Source organism: Abramis brama (genome assembly GCF_963993115.1).
Source record: "Abramis brama genome assembly, chromosome: 13".
NCBI lineage: Eukaryota > Metazoa > Chordata > Actinopteri > Cypriniformes > Leuciscidae > Abramis > Abramis brama.
Window position 1 is genome coordinate 11,162,511 of NC_139975.1, and position 18,843 is coordinate 11,181,353.

Sequence of the window (18,843 nt, forward strand, 5' to 3'; positions counted from 1 at the left end):
GTAGGTTTAGGGGTAGGGTTAGTGTAAGGAGATAGAATATACAGTTTGTACCGTATAAAAACCATTAAGTCTATGGAGAGTCCCCACAAAGATAGTAAACCAGACGTGTGTGTGTGTGTGTGTGTTGCTCTGACCTATGGAATACCGGAATCTTCCTGAGTTCCTGATCTCCACTCTTCGTTCTTCCTCTTGTAGAGTCTCAAGAAAGTCCCAATAGCGCCACCCTGTGTTCAATATCACACACTGAGCACTCAGTAAAACGTTTTTACTTAAAAATGCATTATGTTCCTGCTTGTATTATTTTGTATATTTATAAATGTTTTAAAATATATATATATATAAATTTCAATTTTTAAATGTATCCATTTTCTGTAAATAAATTACATTTATTTTTTTGGGGAAAACTACTTAGAGTTAAGTATATATAAATTATTTATGTACTATAATTTCTATTACAACTTATGTGATATTTCTATAACGTGCTTATTCTGCATACTTTTATTTGATCACAATTGTGCACTGTTGTTTATCAATATCACGTGCACAATGTGTGATGACGCCACAGCGAAGATGGCGGATTCGCTGGGTGTCGGGATGTCAGACGAAAAAGATTCCGAAAATGACGATCACAAAAGGGTCAAATGTTCCTGGGGTGATGCAGCGATATCGAGGAGGGCAAACGTATCTGGGTCGGCGGCGAAAATGACGGAAACTATCGGATTTTACGAGAAACCCGCCGTTAAAGACGAGCAGCACGAGCACTCAGGTGAGCTTGAGCATCTGTCAACTGACCTTCGCCTTTTGCTTCCAACGTGGCTTTAGTTTATCTGATTATAATAAATGGATATACCAGTCTTTTTATGTGGCCACATCTAAAGTGTTTACAATGATGTTTAGGTGAATACTAAGCAGTCACTGAAACCAGTTCTAAATTTAATGTTTACAGAAGGCAGATAGGTTGTTGCATTCATTCAGATATCAACTTTTCTAGTCTCTGTGTCTAGTCTAAAGACAAAGTGCTCATGGGAAGCCTGAGTGGGTCATTTGAGGTCTTTGAATAATTTCTCTTAAACAGCCTGTCTAGTTCTGTTCCAAAGTAAACATGCTGTTAGAAACAGTCCCAGAGAGAAATGTGCACTTAAAAGCTGACCGAGGGTGTCCTCTAGCTGTGCCCTATTTAGAGGATATGTATTTGCTATAAAGACTAAAGAAGATAAGTACTACAAATTGGACTTTTTTTTTTTTTTTTTTTTTAAATCTATCTAGGGGTATACATGAATGCCCATTGTTTTCATTGTGATTTTGGGCATCCTAAAATCATTCCCCCCAAATCTGTTTACAAGTATCTGATGTTACAACTTAAATCATTGTATTGCAACTAGTTACATTTCAAATGCAGCATATGTAGCCTAATGTTGCAGGAAATATCAGGGGTGCAAAAAATGTTGTGTGCGCTTTCTATAAATTCAAATAATGTTTTTACGTGTGTATCAAAGTTCAGTAAGCTTGTATTTTAAGTTAACATGAGCATTGACATTACTAAATAGATATAAAAGAATGTCTGTTATCTGTTGAGAAGGCTGTCATCAGACTTTGCACTTTTCAGATGCCCAAAATGTCTGAATAGTTAGCCTTGCTATCACTATAATTTTTCTCTCCACTCGCATGCTTGATTTCTTTTACCACTTCCCAGTTTATTGGAATAATTACTTTGTCTGTTATGCATATGTTATGTTTGTAATTTTGCAGAAATGCTGAAATGATTCTATGTTGATCACCATTTTAAATGTTAAGCCTTTAATTTAATAGCATTGACCCCCCTTATTTCCTCTGTACTCCATAGACCTGGATGACTCTGACGAGCCGTCTCTGTTGAGGTTCATGTGTGCCGAGCTGACCAGGGGCTACTTCCTGGAGCACAACGAGGCCAAGTACACGGAGCGGAGGGAAAGGGTGTACACCTGCATGAGGATCCCCAGAGAGCTGGAGAGGGTGGGTTCCGCAATTCTTTTCTTTCTTTTAAGGTGGAACCCAGAGCCATAGAGAGAAAGAGTTGCGACACTCTTTGATGTCGCCGCTATGGCTGTCACGTGGTTCATGTAAGCCCCAATAGTTCCAAAACATACGCTGGCTGTCATGTTCTTCTATGGGACAGACAGCAGCGATTGCATTATTGAACGGTAAATATAAAATAAAACACACACCCAAGTAATTTTTCAGCTGTTATTGCATTATTGCATTTTGTTAATGTCAGTTTTGCATTTGGAGATAAGTTTTAGGCTATATTTTTGGAGGGAAAAGCTTAGTGTTCATGTTCGCATGGGTAGTAGCACTGGCTTTAGCGGCTCTAACTTAACTTTTCCATATCATTCATCTGATGATAGACGTCTCATGATATTTATTTTAGCACAACTGGGCTGTATTAGGATATTGATTCCCATGATTTTGTTTATAAATTTTGATTCAGCCATTAGACCTTGTACCTTCGTGATCACGCAAAGAGGTCTGCCGTGGCGGTCCGTTCAGAAATCGCTTAGAAGCTAGCTCACTTCTTCTGATGAAAGTGGCCACCCCCAGGACCACAACGTGAAACATTATCATGTTAAGGGAATATTATTTTAAGATTAAGCCATACACATTATCAAAACTATAACAGATTAAAAACGAATGTAAGCATGGCTGATACAAATGAAGGTTTTCAAATAAAATATTTTTTTATTAAACAATGACAGACAACAAAAATGTGTGCTTGTGTGAGTGTGTGTGAACAAGAAAAACAAAAACCAGGGGCAGGTGATCCATGAAACAGACAGGACTGGTGATGGCCATAACAATCCTAGAGGTCCAGCATTGTTCTCACAAGCCGCTTCACTCAAGACAATAAAACATAATGAAAAGTTAGTATATCCCAAAAAAAATTAATTAAATAAAAGTTGCTATAAAGGTGGCAGCGATTCATCACCGAACTCTTAGCTGACGAAGTCGCGCTAGCTAACTAGCTAGCAGGCAGTGCTTGAAAATTGGTTGAAACAACCAATATAAAATATAAATAATTACGCTGTGTGTGCATGTACAAATGAAGACCAGTATAAGCATCGCAAAGGGCCTCTGAAACAATATAGACAGTTGACAATTCAAAAGAGGTCGATATTTCAGCAACTTAACTCTGGAACAACTCGACGCGCAGCAATGTAAGTGAATGGTGTCCAATGCCCAAATGACAATGTTTGGAACTATTCCGATCTTCATATCCCGGAAGTAGGCGGTTAAAAGCGCCGCCATTTTTTACAACGGAGGTCTATGGGAGTGTCGCAATTCTTTCTCTCTATGGCTCTGGTGGAACCTAAAGGAACACCTCAGCATGGCAACGATTCTGAAGTGTGACGCATGTGAATTGAGTAAATCCGAGGACAAATGGCTGCATTTTCAAATACGAATACAATACAACACATGTATTTCATGCATTGATATTTTTCCAAATATTTAAAGGGTTTGTTCACCCAAAAAATGAAAATTCTGTCGTCATTTACTCACCCTTGCGTCGTTCCAAACCCGTAAGTCTTTCGTTCATCTTCGGAACACAAATGAAGGTATTTTTTATATCTTCGACGCTTCAAAAAGAGATTGTAAAACTAATCCATATGAATTGAGTGGTTTAGTCCAAATTTTCTGAAGATAATTTTTCTTTTCTTTTTTTTCACCTTTCACAATAAAAGTGTTTATTGCCACCAGATGGAGATATTGAGCTATTGAAAACAGATATTGAGTTATTGAAAGGGTTAGTTTGAGCCTTGAAAGTTGCAATGACGTTGCTGTCAATGAAGCTCTCAGATTTCATCAAAACATATCTTAATTTGTGTTCTGAAGGTGAACGAAGGTCTTACGGTTTTGGAACGACATGAGGGTGAGTAATTAATGACAGAATTTCATTAATCAATAAGAAATCAATAACCCTTGAAGGATGGCCAAATACATTTATTTTATTATCCTTATGGTAATGATTCATATAGTGTATATCAGATTTCGTATTTTCTCATAGCATTTTTCCATTCACCTCAAGACCTCAGGATCACACTCGCACTACTCAGGTTTGTGTGTTATGTTGACAGCTGAGGTATGTGCACACAAAGACGGCTCTGTGACCCTGAAGTCGCACCGCCCCTCAAACCCTAGAAAGAGCTCAGCAAACTCTCCAAACACCAGTGAGACGACAGTCAAGTGCTCACCTGGAAGTAGTTTGTTCATTATGTTTCCAGTGCACAGATGAGAGGCTAGATCTGGAACTACTGATTCCTGGTCAGTACAGATAGACTGAAGACAATACAACCCAAAACCAGCTTTGCTGCTTCCCATGTGCCACGATTTTACACGCTTTTCTGGAACTAACATCCACTCGGTCAATGTCAGCTGCGTAATAGATATCCACCTTCATTCAGAATGATTGCTGTCTGCCAGTGTGTTTTCTCTGAGCAGGTAAGGCTCATGCTTCCATCATCTCGCAGGGCTCAGCTATAAAGATGGCTGATGGGCCCTAATTGATGAAACTGTCACTTGACCGTATTGACCAGTATTTTGTTGCCACTATAGTTTACCCAACATTTTTGGTAACACTTTAGTTTAGGGTCCAATTCTCACTATTAACTAGTTGCTTATTAGCATTTATATTACTGGGATATTGGCTATTTATTAGTACTTATAAAGCACATATTAATGCCTAATTCTACATGACTATATTCTACATCCCTTAATCCTACCAAATACCATAAACTTAACAACTACCTTACTAACTATTAATAAGCAGTAATTAGAAATGTATTGAAGCCAAAGTTGTGGTTAATAGTTGGTAAATAGTGAGAATTAGACCCTAATCTAAAGTCTAAAGTGTGGCCCATGTTTTTATGCTTTGCAAACTTCAACAGTGGATTTCGAGATTTTATTAATGACAGCTGAAGCTTTGTCAGAAATGTTGTCATATATTTACACTACCGTTCCAACACTTAATAAGACTTTTACATTTTTTGTAAAAAGTGTCCTACGCTCACCAAGCCTGCATTTATTTCCTAAAAAAATACTGTAAAATTGTGAATTTTCAGCATCATTACTCCAGTCTTTAGTGTCACATGATCTTTTAGAAATCATTCTAATATCCTGATTTGGTTCTGAAGAAATCTCATTATTATCAATGTTGAAAACATTTGTGCTGCTTAATATATTTTCTGATACATTTGTTTTTTAGGATTCTTAGGATTATAATAAATAGAAAGATCAAAAGAAATTGAAATCTTTTGTAACATTATAAATGTTGTTACTGTCACTTTTTGATCAATTGAATGCATCTTGCTGAATAAAAGTATTACTTTCAATGTAATGTAATGAAAAATATTTTACTTCTGAGACCATTTTTTCTAGAAAACTTTGGTTGGTATACTTTTTTTTTTTTACATATTTGTTTGTTTATAAATTTGTAGTGATTACTGAGCTACATAACTGTATAGTTCACGGTATTATTGCAAAATATATATTTTATATATATATATATATATATTTTATTTATTTGCTTATTTAATTTTTTTTTTAGAAACCGTAAATGTAATGACAAATTCTGACATATAAAGGATATGTAGTTTTATTGAGAGGTCTGTAAAAGTATTGGCCTTTTATTTTCATTGCCTTTTTTTGAGAGGGTTCTAGTGGTCTGTGTTCATCTCCCAACAAGCACTCCTTATTTTATTGCTGCTGGTAAAAACTGTCCCTCAGGATTCACACTCAGACTTTAAAGTGTATGCTTGTGGTGTATGTTAACGTTTTAATTTGTTCTTAATGGTCTTTCTGTGAAATGAAGGAGTGCCTTCTGAAGATGAAAAATATTTTAAGGTTACGGAGTGCTGGCAGACATATTCAAAGCCTCCTTCAACACATTACACGCCTCGGTGCGCTCAAGCATGTAACGCATCAGGATTCAGGGCCGAGGGCTTTCTTAGTATGATGTCAGTGCGGTTTCTGTATAACATGACCGAATGCGACTAAACAAATGGATTTCTGGTTTGCATATTGCATATGCGAGTGCATGTGCTAACATCTCTGTTTGTGTCTTCCTACAGTTGATGATCTTCGGGGTCTGCCTGTGTCTGGATGCCTTTCTGTACGTGTTCACTCTGCTGCCCCTGAGAACTCTACTGGCCTTCCTGAGGGTGTTGACGATACCTTGCTGCGGCCTTGGGTAACACACACACACACAAAACTCATTTATCTTCAAAAAGATATACTGCCATTAAAAGTGTGAGGTTGGAAGATTTTTTAATGGTTTTGAAAGTCTTATGCTCACCAAGGCTGCATTTATATGATCAAACATACAGTAAAATATTATTACAATTTAAAATAACTGTTTTATATTTAAATATATATATATATATAGAAAAATTTAATTTATTCCTGTGATGCAAAGCTGAATTTTTAGCATCATTACTCCAGGCTTCAGTGTCTTCAGAAATCATTATAATATGCTGATTTGGTGCTCAAGAAACATTTCTCATTATTATCAATGTTGAAAACGTTGTGCTGCATAATATTTTTGTGGAAACTCTCATACTCTTTTAGGGTTCTTTGATTAATAGAAAGTTCAAACGAACAGCGTTTATTTGAAATGGAAATCTTTTGTAACATTATAAATGTATTTACTGCCACTTTTGATCATTTGAATGCTTCCTTGCTGAATAAAAGTGTTTCTTTATTTAAAAAAAAAACAAAAAAAAACAAGTATCCCAAACTTTTGAACAGTACACTGTCAAAAAAATGTGCAAAAACAGCTTGTCAATGGGGCAGTACCCTTAAAATTACAACTTTGTTCCTTGCCTACCCCTAAAGGTGCATTTTAGTAGCTTAAAGTAGTAATATGTATCAAAGTATACTTAGTTGTACACTTATCCTTTCACGGTATACTCCATTTGACATGTACGCATACACATCTCTTGCCACAAGTTATAACCCATATGCACAATTGCACATCTTTCTAATCTTTTAAGCTAGAGTTTCGTCTGTGGAAAAACATTGCTAACATTAGCATTTCAATTTCACAGGTAAATTAAGGAGTGTCACATTTTACAATCTGACAAACAACAATTATAAAGGACAGTATCATAAATGCAGTGAAGCCAAGTGTCTTCAAACAACAAGACACAAGAAATTAGTGTATTTAGCATTGACCCACCTTTACTTGGAAAAGATTTGCGACTGCACATAAAAGTTGTTAGAAGCATTGTGAATAATTTCAGAATCAGATTGTGACACGTTTTTTTTTTTTGCGTACGTTCGTTCTCTGAATCACATGTACGCACATTGGAGGAATGATCGTAAGATGTGTAGGACAGTTTCTACGCAACATTTTATAAATGAAGCCCCAAATCTTGCTCTCTTCTCATTGTGCTTTGATAATGCCATGTTCATAATGAACAATTGTGTATTGACATTTCCTCACATCAGAGTGCGGTAAAGTGCCTAATGTGTGCTTCTCCCTCCTCCCTTCAGCGCTAACGTTTGCCCTTATTGCAGACGGAGCAGGTAGGACGCCTGCCTTCACCGACTGTGACCCATTCTTCATTCTGTTTGATCCATGTATTTTACATAACGAGCATGTCACTGTAGCATTTGCCAGCCTGGTACGGTGTATATGTCACTGCCCATGATAACTCTCTTCATTGAATGGTTTAGCTTACGATGTGACGGTGCAGTCATTTTAATTTTAAATGTCAGCTGCTGGCAAGTGAAGTGGTTTTTGAACTGTTAAGTGTCTAGTCTGGCAGTGGTTGTGTTTCATTTCTGTAGAGTGTGACTTGAGTGTGTGTCTGGCACCTGGATGACATTGAAGTGCTACATGCCATTCTACTGAAAAAAAAAAGTAGTTTGGTAAATTTAGTTATTTTATCTTGTTGTCTAACCACCTGCCATAACCAACTAGCTAGACTAACTTGGTGGCCACCTAAGATCAGCAATCCACTATAGGCTGGTTTATACTGTTAAAATGTGTTTTTTCCTCTCTCTGGTGCATTTGGTAACGATCTCTCGAGTCATAGCAGCTTTTCCCTTTGCTTTATCAAACAGCAAAGAGGTTTAACTGGATCCTCAGATCTATAACTACACTTTAAGATTGTATTAATACCTCACGGTCATATCTCCAGCACTAGGAGATTGTTAAAAAATATTTCTATTTAAATGTAATTGAAGAGCTTACAAGTCACTGTTTTGGTAAGATCTTGATTAAATTTACTGCTACTTTTAGGATCCTTCACAATGGATGAGACCTTTCAGTAGCCTTTGAGATGTTACTGTTCATTTGCACCAGTCAACATTAAAATTCTGCATGTCATTACCTCAACATTATTCTAGGGTAGAAACACCGCCTTACACTTAAGCCTGGCACTGAAGCACGAGCAGAAGCTCTCGCAGATAAAAGGCTAATATCAGTATGTGCGCAGTCTTTGCTTACATAGAGACAGATTTCATATCCCAGCTGTCACCCATTTGAATACTTTCTATGAGTTTCTTGTGTAAAAATGTAAATATTTTAAAGATATAAAGAAGTTTATTTGTGCTATTTCATTATATTGTTTATTGTAGTGGCAAATATAGTTTCTCATTTATTTTGGTAATGTAGTATTTGAGCTTCACAGTTATACTCAGAAAGTAAACAAATTCTGCTTTGTCATTTACATATATACATAAAAATAAATAACACTAATACTTAACAAGGATACTTTAAAGTCCCCCTGTAGTCAATAATTGTATCCCTTAAAACTCATCTTTGATCACCAACATGACATATTTAAACGTTTTTTCCTTGAAAAAAAATTCGGTCCCACTTTATATTAAGTCGCTTTAAGTACTATGTACTTACATCAAAAATAAGTACAATGTACTTATTGTGTTCATGTTGTATTGTAAAACACTTGTGCTGCTATTGAGGTGTGATACGGGTAAGGTTAGGTGTGGTGATATGGGTGGGTTTAAGGGTGGGTTAAGGTGTAAGGGAAGAGTCAACAGTGTAATTACAGCTGTAATTAAATGCAGGTATTTCCAAAAAGTACAATGTAAAAACATGCATGTACACAATAAGTCCATTGTATCAAATTAATAATTTTCAATGTAAGTACATAGAACTTAAAGCCACTTAATATAAAGAGGGACCAAAAATTCTTCATGCCTTGAAATAGCTTGAATGTAACTCTACACCCTTGCCTCAATTAGTATAGTGGTTCTATAAATATACAAATTAGCCCCGCCTCCACTCACTCACACCAGTTCAGAGATCCACTCGTTGACGATCACACGTTGACATGATTGGTTATAAGGTAGTTTGTGACATCAGAAACACCAGTGATTACAAATCGCGTTTTTTAAACTGTCTTCGGTTCACTGCAGTTTTAAGGAGAAAATACTCAGTATGTTATGGTGTTGATGGTTTGTCTTAAAGCATATTTAAAATACCACATAGACAGATAAACAACATTAAAAGCTTGATTTTCACCACAGGGGTACTTTAAACAGAAGTGACTGTAAAGATGTTACAAAGTTTTTCTTTTTCAAATAAATGCTGTTCTTTTGAACTTTATATATTTATCAAAGAAACCTGAAAAATATGTATCACTGTTTTCACAACAATATTAAGCCACACAACTATTTTTAACATTAATAATGTGAAGTTTAATCATATTAGAATGATTTCTGAAGGATCATGTAACACTGAAGACTGGAGTAATGATGCTGCAAGTTCAGCTTTGTCTTCACAGGAATACATTACATTATAAAATATATTAAAATAGAAAATAGTCCTTTTAAATTGTAATAATATTTCATTTTGATCAAATGAATTCTGCCTTGGTGTACATAAGGGACTTCTTTCAAAAACATGTATGTATCTATATGTATATATTCCTCAGCTTTCTGCTAGTTCTCAGTCCTGCCGTTTTCCTTAGGATTATTATGTAGATTCATCTTCTTGAGTGGGAGTGTGATGCCTCAAGTGAAAATGAAAAATCTGTCAAGTTTTTCCTTTTTTATTCTCCTTCCCACACCCTGGTTGCAGGATCTTTGCACACCTCTAAATCGCTGCTCTGCTCCTCAAATAAATCAGATACCTTCTGTTAATTTGTCTACTGCTTAAAGTATCTTAACTGTGAACTAAGCAAGGTGTGATAGACGTCAGTGTAAACCGATGTTATATTTGTTATATTTTCTCATCATCTGTACATGAAGACCATACATCAGACATCTGCATGGGTTTTGAGTTGTTCCTTGATGTTTTTCTCCATCTGGGAGTTTCTCCAACTACTGCCACTTTTGACCTTGTGATGTTTATTAACTCGCTTTAAACACACTTTTCACACTCTGCTAGTTTGTTTTCAAGATGCACAGAAAAACAATCATGTAAATCCTTTTCACACACTAATCGTTGAATATTTCATATGTTTGCATCATTATCGTTGTAAAAATTCAAATAGGTTTTCATAATTAATGATTTAAATCTATGTCTTGGACGTTATAATGCAAGTAATGATGAAGCCATTTTCATTTTGATGTGACATTCAAGCGTGTTAGTCCCTGGACTGTAGTTGAAGAAATGCCCATCTGTGTGTTTCTCTAGTTTGAAAGAAAGCCAAAGCTTTTCTTCATTGCGGTGGTGTTAGTGTGTAATCATTGCTTTTGGCCTCATTTTGTAAACTCATAAGTTTTATTTATAATTAATGTATTCAGTAAGCTTTCTCTGCAGTTTGTTCTGACTCCCAGGCCTGTTTAATACACTTCTGCTGTGTGTGTTTGTTTTTACCAGTGGCTCTCGGTTCCTGCAGCCGGCTCAGGTGTGTGACCTGCTGAAAGGTTTAATCATGGTGCTCTGTTACTCCATGATGCACTATGTCGACTATGCTATGATGTACCACCTGATCCGCGGCCAGTCGGTCATCAAACTCTACATCATCTACAACATGCTGGAGGTATCGAGCTGCTCTTTTGGATCATGTTATTAAGAAATTGTTCACCCAAAAATGAAAACTCTATCCACACTTGGTTCGTTTCAAACCTGAATTCTGAACACATGAACAAATTTTCTCGCAGCATTTATATATATAACAAAAAGCAGCATACAGCTTTGGAACGACATCAGGGTCTGTAGTTAATCACATTTTCATTTTAGAGTGAACTATTCTTTCAAATATCTGTGTTATTTCATCTCTCAGGTGGCAGACCGTCTATTCTCTTCTTTTGGGCAAGACATTCTGGACGCTCTCTACTGGACGGCCACTGAGCCAAAGTCACGGAAGAGAGCCCACATTGGAGTCATCCCTCATTTTTTCATGGCTGTCTTCTATGTCTGTATCCTTTTCAGTCTACAGTGCTTGGGATACTTGAGACAATTTTGATAATGCATATTAGAACCCATTTGATCAAATTTTTCATGATGTGTCATAATTTAGTGTAGGTATCATTATTCTTTAATTCTATATTAATGTTGAAAGAGGTGTGGTGTAATTGTAATTTAGTGATTTCCACAAACCATGGTCATATTTCTTATTAAAACAGAATGTCCTGTCTGAACTTTCAAGATTCTGATATAAATAATATTCTGTTGAATCTGATTCAATATACTGCAACTTGTAGCACCATAACATAATATCCATGACAAAAGTAGTTCAGTATAATTGTTTTCCTCAGTGAACATTTGTCTCAGTTCTGCATTCCATCCTCATCATGGTCCAGGCCTCTACTTTAAATGTGGCCTTCAACTCGCATAATAAATCTCTGCTCACAATTATGATGTCTAACAACGTAAGTGTACACACACACACACACAAACTCATTCTGCAAACGGCAGAATCTTTAAATCTCAGTTCAAGAACTATTGTCACTATATACATTTAGAATTTTGTAATCATGGTTTTTACAGGCATGTGTTCATGTTTCAGTTTGTGGAAATCAAGGGAAGTGTGTTTAAGAAGTTTGAGAAGAACAACCTCTTTCAGATGTCTAACAGCGGTGAGTCTTAAAACCAAGTTATATTGGTATATATATATATATATATATATATACACACACACACTGTTGCTTTTCATCAACTTACTGCACCCTTGATTAATAAGAGTATTAATTTTCTTATTTAGCAAGGGTGCATTAAGTTAATCAAAAGTGACAGTAAAGACATTAATAATGCTACAAACGTTTTCCATTTTGAATAAATGTTGTTCTTTTGAACATTCTGTTCATCATAGAAAACAAATGTGTCACAGTTTCCACAAAAATATTAAGCAGCACAACTATTTTCAATATAGATTATAAGAAGAAAGGTTTCTTGAGCACCAAATCAGCATATTAGAATGATTTCAAGGATCATATGAAAATGATTACTGGCATAATGGCTGCTGAAAATTTCACTTTGCTATCACAGGAATAAATTACATTTTATTCAAATAGAAAAGTTATTTTAAATTGTAATATTATTTTTGATCAAATAAATGCAGCCTTGGTGAGCATAAGAGACTAATTTTAAAAACATTCAAATTTGACCAACCCCAAACTGATGAATAGTAGTGTAAGTCCTGGTACTCTGTGATTATTATGTTCATTTACCATGCTATTTAAGTTGCTGCAAAGAATACTTTGTTATAACCATGCAAAATGTCCAAAAAATAATGGTAATACCCTTTTTGTTTGTGCAACACATGGTTTTAATGTAGATTATACACAGTCAGGAAATATTAAAGCAGTGTGCCTCAGTTCTGGTTATTCAAAATGACTACCAAGCTGTACATTATTATAATCACTTAGAGACTCTTTGGTCGACAAGCAGGTGAAGTTGTGTGTGGGCTTACTCAGAAACATTATAGAATCTTTTTGAAATGCTAATCAAAGCTCACAAGAGCTTTCTGATCACGCTCTGTGAGATGCTGACAGGCTGTGGTGCGTTTGAGGTCCTCTTTCCTACAGAGCCCATCCTTTTATGAATACTGTAATCAGCACCTATTCTGCCTTCCGCTGTTTACTCTCTCTCCACCTTCAAATGGCCACTAAGTCTTGTGGTCGCCCATTTAAGTCTTTGTGATGGAAGAAATCCTCAAGTTACTGTTCATACACTATCTGCATGCGTCGTACGGATTTACCATCCTTTGAAGTCCTACAATCTAAAAGCTTTATTTGTTGACCGTGGTTTCCCCTCACATTTTGCAGAGAGAGTGGCTTTGAGAATATAATATATAAGATGTGCAGACATTGTTGCTCATTGTTGGGTTTATATTTCTGTCTTACAGATATCAAGGAACGGTTCACCAATTACGTATTGCTCCTCATCGTGTGCCTGAGAAACATGGAGCAGTTTTCATGGAACTCAGGTCTTGATTATGACCCAGATTAAAACTATTCTTGATTTAAAAGGCAGACATTTTTAAAGTAGAATCTATTTTCTTTTTAGGTTTATTGTAGTGCTAGAATGAAGCTTTTGGATCCTTGGCATCTTTATGAGGCAGATCCAGGCAGATTCATAATGACTGTGATACTTACTTAACCTACTATTTCAAAAATGCTTGGTTAATCTGTTAATAGTGTTGATATTGCTTGCAGATCACCTCTGGGTTCTGCTTCCTGATGTGTTCATGGTAATCTTGTCTGAAATTGCGGTTGACATCGTCAAGCATGCCTTCATCACAAAATTCAATGACATCACAGCTGACGTGAGAGCCACAGATTTGTAATTTGTTTTTCAAAGATAATCGATCTCAAGACCACAAGTTCATATCAAGTGTGCCATTCTAGACAGGGCCATAAATTGCACTAAAATATACACAAACACAGGCACCACAAATTAACTTTTCATTTCCATCATGTTCTTTAGGTCTACAGTGAATATAAAGCCAGCTTGGCCTTTGAACTTGTCAGCAGTCGACAACAAAATGTAAGTGATCATTTATCGTCTGATTTGTGAATGTAATCATATGTATTTGTAAATACTTTCTATTTGAAAAAGAAATCTGAACGCACTAGTATCTGTAAACAGCATAAAATGGCAAAAAAAAGTTAGAAAATAATAGAATACAAATGTGGTTTATTCACGAACAGGCGTACACAGACTACAGCGATTCAGTGGCGAGAAGGATGGGCTTCATTCCTTTGCCTCTTGCTGTACTGGTGAGAAAATCTTTTCACTTGTTTAGCTACTCCTGTTATTTGAATTTTAGCCTAACAATACTCTTTGAAACAATATGTGTACTATGTATTTTTGATGCTTATTAGAGTATCATGTTGTTAGATTACCAACATGCTTATTCCAAACTGTAAAATGTCACATTAAACAACAAATGATATATTACTGATATGTGATACTGATACTGAGGATACGGTTTTGTTTTCATCTCCTTCAGTTGATTCGGGTGGTGATTAGCTCAGTGAAGATCCAGGGCGCTCTCTCATCTGTCTGTCTGCTCCTCTTTTATCTTGGGTAAAATCAATTACCTAATTGTAGGCATCACATAATGTATCATTTTTACCGCATAACTCACTGTGCAACCCAATCTCGACAGACCTAGTGTTTGATTGTTTTGTTTTCCTGCGGTGTTAACATACAGTCTGTGAACGGATTCTGAGAACAGTTTTGGGCAGTAGTACAAATACAAATACAAACTACATTTCTCAGTAGAGGTGGTTGTGCCAGAATAGTTTTCAAATCATGTAGTGAAAATAGGGGTATTTTTTTATACATTGTTCAAATTTTGAGGCCAGTAATGTAAAGAAATGAATACTTTTATTCAGCCAGGATGCATTGAATTGATCATAATTTATAGTAAATACTATCCTAACATTTCAAAAGATTTCCATTTCAAATAAATGCTGGTCTTTCGAACTTTCTATGCATCAAAGGATCCTGACAGAAAAGTACCATGGCTATCACAAAACATATTAAGCAGCACATCTGTTTACAACATTGATAAAAATAAGATTTTTTTCTTGAGCACCAATTCAGCATATTAGAATGATTTCTGAAGGATCATGTGACACTGAAGACTGGAGTAATGATGCTGAAAATTCAGATTTGCCATCACATTGAATAAATTGTTCAAATATATTAAAATAGACAATTATTTTAAATTGTAATATTTCACAAAATTACTCTTCTTGCTGTATTTTTGATTAAATAAATGTAGCCATGGTGAGCATAATAGACTTAAGCATAACAAAAATCTTACCGACCTCAAACTTTTGTGTACACGTTAGTGTATTTTAAGTTTTACTAAAACATTTCTTAATGTATTGAGGTTAGCTGTAATGTAGTCTGACCTGCTACTTTTCGCTAATTGTTCTGTGGAGTAGGGTGTAACATTTTGGCAATATTTTGTGTGTAGCCTGCCTGAAACAAGCTTTAATCTTTTTAATTGTTTGGTCTGATTCTGCAGATTGATAACACTGAAAGTGTTGAACAGTATAGTTATTCTGGGAAAGTCCTGTCGATATGTGAAAGAAGCTAACATGGAGGGTAAGCTGTTTGAAAGACCGACTGCTCAAACCTCAAAGCAAACTCCCAAGAAAGCCAAACCTGCCAAATCTCCCCCACCCTCAGGTAACACCAGTTTGGATTATTCAAGTTATTGTTCAGACATTCTGTCGTATGTTTTGTGTGGAGGAGAGTTTTCAAAGAATCATGTTGCTTTTCTGATTTGTTTCTTTACCTCTGTTTTTAGCTGAACCTGAAATTCAGCGGCCCTCCACCTCCATCACCAAACAGCCGACCCCCAGGGCGAAGCCTTTTCCCCCGGCTCCACCCCCTGTAACTGAGGTGACCAGTGATCCGCCACCAGATTCTCCCCCTAAACCAGAGGAGAGCAGCAGCGAGACACCACAATCTACTGAACTTAAACACAGAACCACAAATAAAGATCTGTTGGAGATCGACCGCTTCACAATATGTGGCAACCGAATCGGGTGAACTTTAACCCCATCACCACAGTAACTGCTCAGGAACGAAAGTCGAGGAGACTCAGGAGTATGAGTCTGACATAATTGCGAGTGGCTTTCGAGTGAGTTCTTCAGAGGTTGCTACTATTTATCTCTAACTGAAAAATGAATCTGCTTCTATTCCTGTGGAATATCTACTAAAGGAATCAGATCGAGTGCGTAAAGCATTTCAAATCAAAACAAAGAATCTGTTCACCCTCGGCAGGCTGGCATATCACATGCAATAGAATCTAGTCAATGTTGCTCTAGGACATGTTTGTCTCTATTTTTATCCGAGACAGAACATATTAAACAATAAATGAGGCATGAACGTCTCACAAACTAGACTCAAAATTTGTCTGAGTAGAAACTAAAAAGCATTAATTATGTATTTATTTTTAAACACTTAAAAAAACATTTACTAATTCACATCTGATTCAAATTAATAGATACATTTCTACATATTGACACTTTTGGCTTAGAATATTATGCTAAACAGAATTGCCAATAATGCTGCCGTTAGATTTGTTCAGTCTGCCAAATTTGTTTTAGAAGTTGTAAAGGTGTTATTGGGTTAGATGCATTACTGTGTTTTTTCATTGTTAATTTAAAAGAAAGGGAAGGTTTGTCTAGCCTAACGCCAGGCTGCTTGATAATTTAGCTCTGTATAATATACAAGGTGCCAATCCAGCAGATTTAACTTTGCACTGATTTGCCATATTGTCTTAAGCGGTACAGAGTATTTTTGGTTTGTTTATGATTATGATATTGACCTGTTTACACCAGCTATGAAAGAGCAAATAACTGTTTCATATGAAGTGTAACATAACATAGGATTTTTTTTTTTTTTAATGCACATTATGTATTTTGAAATTCAAATCATCTGTGACCAATCACATACTGAGAGACTGTATTGTTTGGTATAATTATTTTGTTGTTTTAAATGTAAGTAAAGTATTATAGAGTAATTAATAGTTCAATATCATGTTTATACTATTTTATAATGTTGCTTAGAAGTTGATTTAGCAATGAGAAAAGTTGAATGTCAATCTAAGTCCGTACAGCCTGTCTAGAATTTACCTCCGGTGTACAGTCATGTGGTGCAGAGGTACCAAAAGCCTAGTGACTTGAAATGGATATTCCGTCACTGTCTTTTGACTGAAACTGTTTTTTAATAACTTAATAGAAGTGTTCCTGCCATGTTTTGAAATGTTTGTCATTTGCATTTCAGTATGTTGTATTTTGTTCTGTTATCATTGTAAATATTGGATGACCATTTTTTGAAAAGATTCTGAACAGGGTTGCACAGGTTGTTGTCCTTATTGATTTTAAAATGTACCATAATACTAAAAAGTGGTTTCATACATAAAGGGTGACGACTAAACTTTTTATGTAATGCCATTTTTGGGATGGCAAATAAAAGTTGTTTTGCAATATGTGCCTTATGTTTTTTTGACAGTCATCTCTTGAATTTTTGTCTGGCTGTCGGTGTCCAATAGTATGTCCATATTGGTTTGTTGTCTTTAGGTGAAATTTGATATAAATTTATTAGGAAAAGTGTGTATTTTTCTCTTGTATGTTACGTTTTTATTCACCTTTTAGTTTTGTCAGTCCATGTTATGCTCTGGTTTAAACTGTATCAGGCAGCCTGAGACCGTAATCTGCCACTTTGTGACCGTCTCTCCTACAGAATTCACAGACTAATGAACAGCTAGTAAATCCGCCCTCAGCCGCCACCAGCATCTCCATGTTCATGAGGTAATGTTCGCCTCCCTTACACCCACCACAAACCTTCCTTTCCTTCTCCATCATGATCTACAGATACCAACTTACCTACTTGACGCTCAGACATACAGTAGGCGCGGAGGAGGTAGAGCAGTAGGTTGTTTCTAAGGCAACTCAATGGCCATTTGGCTTTAGAATAAAGAAATCCTCTTGTAATTTTACTCTTGAGTATCTATCAAGTATATATATCAATATAGATATCCTTAATAGTATTTTATCTCAGAAGTATGTGTGTTAATGAGAGTATTTTGCTGGACTACCCAGTGTGCCCACTGATGCGACCATGGTAATCTGTCATCTTACAGTTTGCCATGTCGGAAAAGAATTGTTTCTTCTCCAAACAGATCGTCAGGGTTTTGACACTGTTGGATTTTGCCTTTGTTCGGCAATGTCTGACACACAGAACATTCTGCAGCCATTGCATTCTTTACAGAATCCTTTAATCCACTACAAGAAAGAGAATGTAATCATGTGGATTCCAGCTCTGATATCATGCATTCTTTATGAATTAAGCAGTTGTTTCCCCAGAGTATAGTGAAGGAATAACATTCCTGGTGGTAAATGAAAGGCCATTTGCTGTAGTCTGGTAGATTTTGATCCCATTGGCTTTTTGGAATTGCACCGTAAGAGGTGACCAAGTTATGAATGATAACTCTTATCTAACATAATGCTGTCACGTTAAATTGGTCTTTGGTGATCGATGAATTAGTTCAGTAGTGTAATATAAAGTACTCTCCATGTATCGGCCTATATGAATGAAATACATGAAGTACTTTCTGTTCTTGTTTGTTTTCAAGCCTTTAATGCCTTAATAAAATCTGAGAGAAATCAAATGAGTCATGTTGTAGGAGATCTGAGCCCACTCAGTGGGTGAACTTATTTGGCTAACAAATGAAAAGCTGAGAAAGTAGATAAAATTCAGAAGTTAAACATCCTCCATGTGTGTTGCTTATAATAGGCTAGCATCCATATATTCCCTGTGCAGCACCTTATGACTGGAGGTGGATTTTCCCAGGATTCCCATTTATAAAAATAAGATTGTATGGGGTTGAACAATCATTTTATCAACCCTCCCATTTCCTCATGATTTCA

At 36.0% G+C, this 18,843-nt stretch overlaps 1 protein-coding gene across 2 annotated transcripts; it reads left to right on the plus strand.

Annotated features, from left to right (window-relative positions):
* The first annotated feature begins 547 nt into the window (after positions 1 to 547).
* tapt1a (transmembrane anterior posterior transformation 1a) lies at positions 548 to 17,400 on the plus strand. Of its 2 annotated transcripts, XM_084133801.1 has the most exons (15): positions 548 to 766; positions 1,844 to 1,992; positions 6,102 to 6,220; positions 7,525 to 7,557; positions 10,823 to 10,985; positions 11,229 to 11,364; positions 11,720 to 11,817; positions 11,955 to 12,024; positions 13,293 to 13,373; positions 13,603 to 13,712; positions 13,874 to 13,933; positions 14,098 to 14,166; positions 14,400 to 14,476; positions 15,429 to 15,592; positions 15,714 to 17,400. In XM_084133801.1, the coding sequence occupies exons 1-15, from the start codon at positions 571 to 573 to the stop codon at positions 15,956 to 15,958; spliced, it is 1,770 nt and encodes a 589-aa protein (XP_083989927.1). In that variant the 5' UTR covers positions 548 to 570; the 3' UTR covers positions 15,959 to 17,400. The 2 variants fall into 2 exon arrangements, with proteins under 2 accessions (XP_083989927.1, XP_083989928.1); XM_084133802.1 differs by lacking the exon at positions 7,525 to 7,557.
* The last annotated feature ends 1,443 nt before the right edge of the window (positions 17,401 to 18,843 follow it).

Excerpts from the sequence above, each read along its gene's own strand:
- tapt1a (XM_084133801.1), top strand. The coding sequence starts at position 571 with ATGGCGGATTCGCTGGGTGTCGGGATGTCAGACGAAAAAGATTCCGAA. Across the intron at positions 10,986-11,228 it reads TCATCTACAACATGCTGGAG|GTGGCAGACCGTCTATTCTC; the intron begins GTATCGAGCTGC and ends TTCATCTCTCAG. Across the intron at positions 13,713-13,873 it reads TCAATGACATCACAGCTGAC|GTCTACAGTGAATATAAAGC; the intron begins GTGAGAGCCACA and ends CATGTTCTTTAG.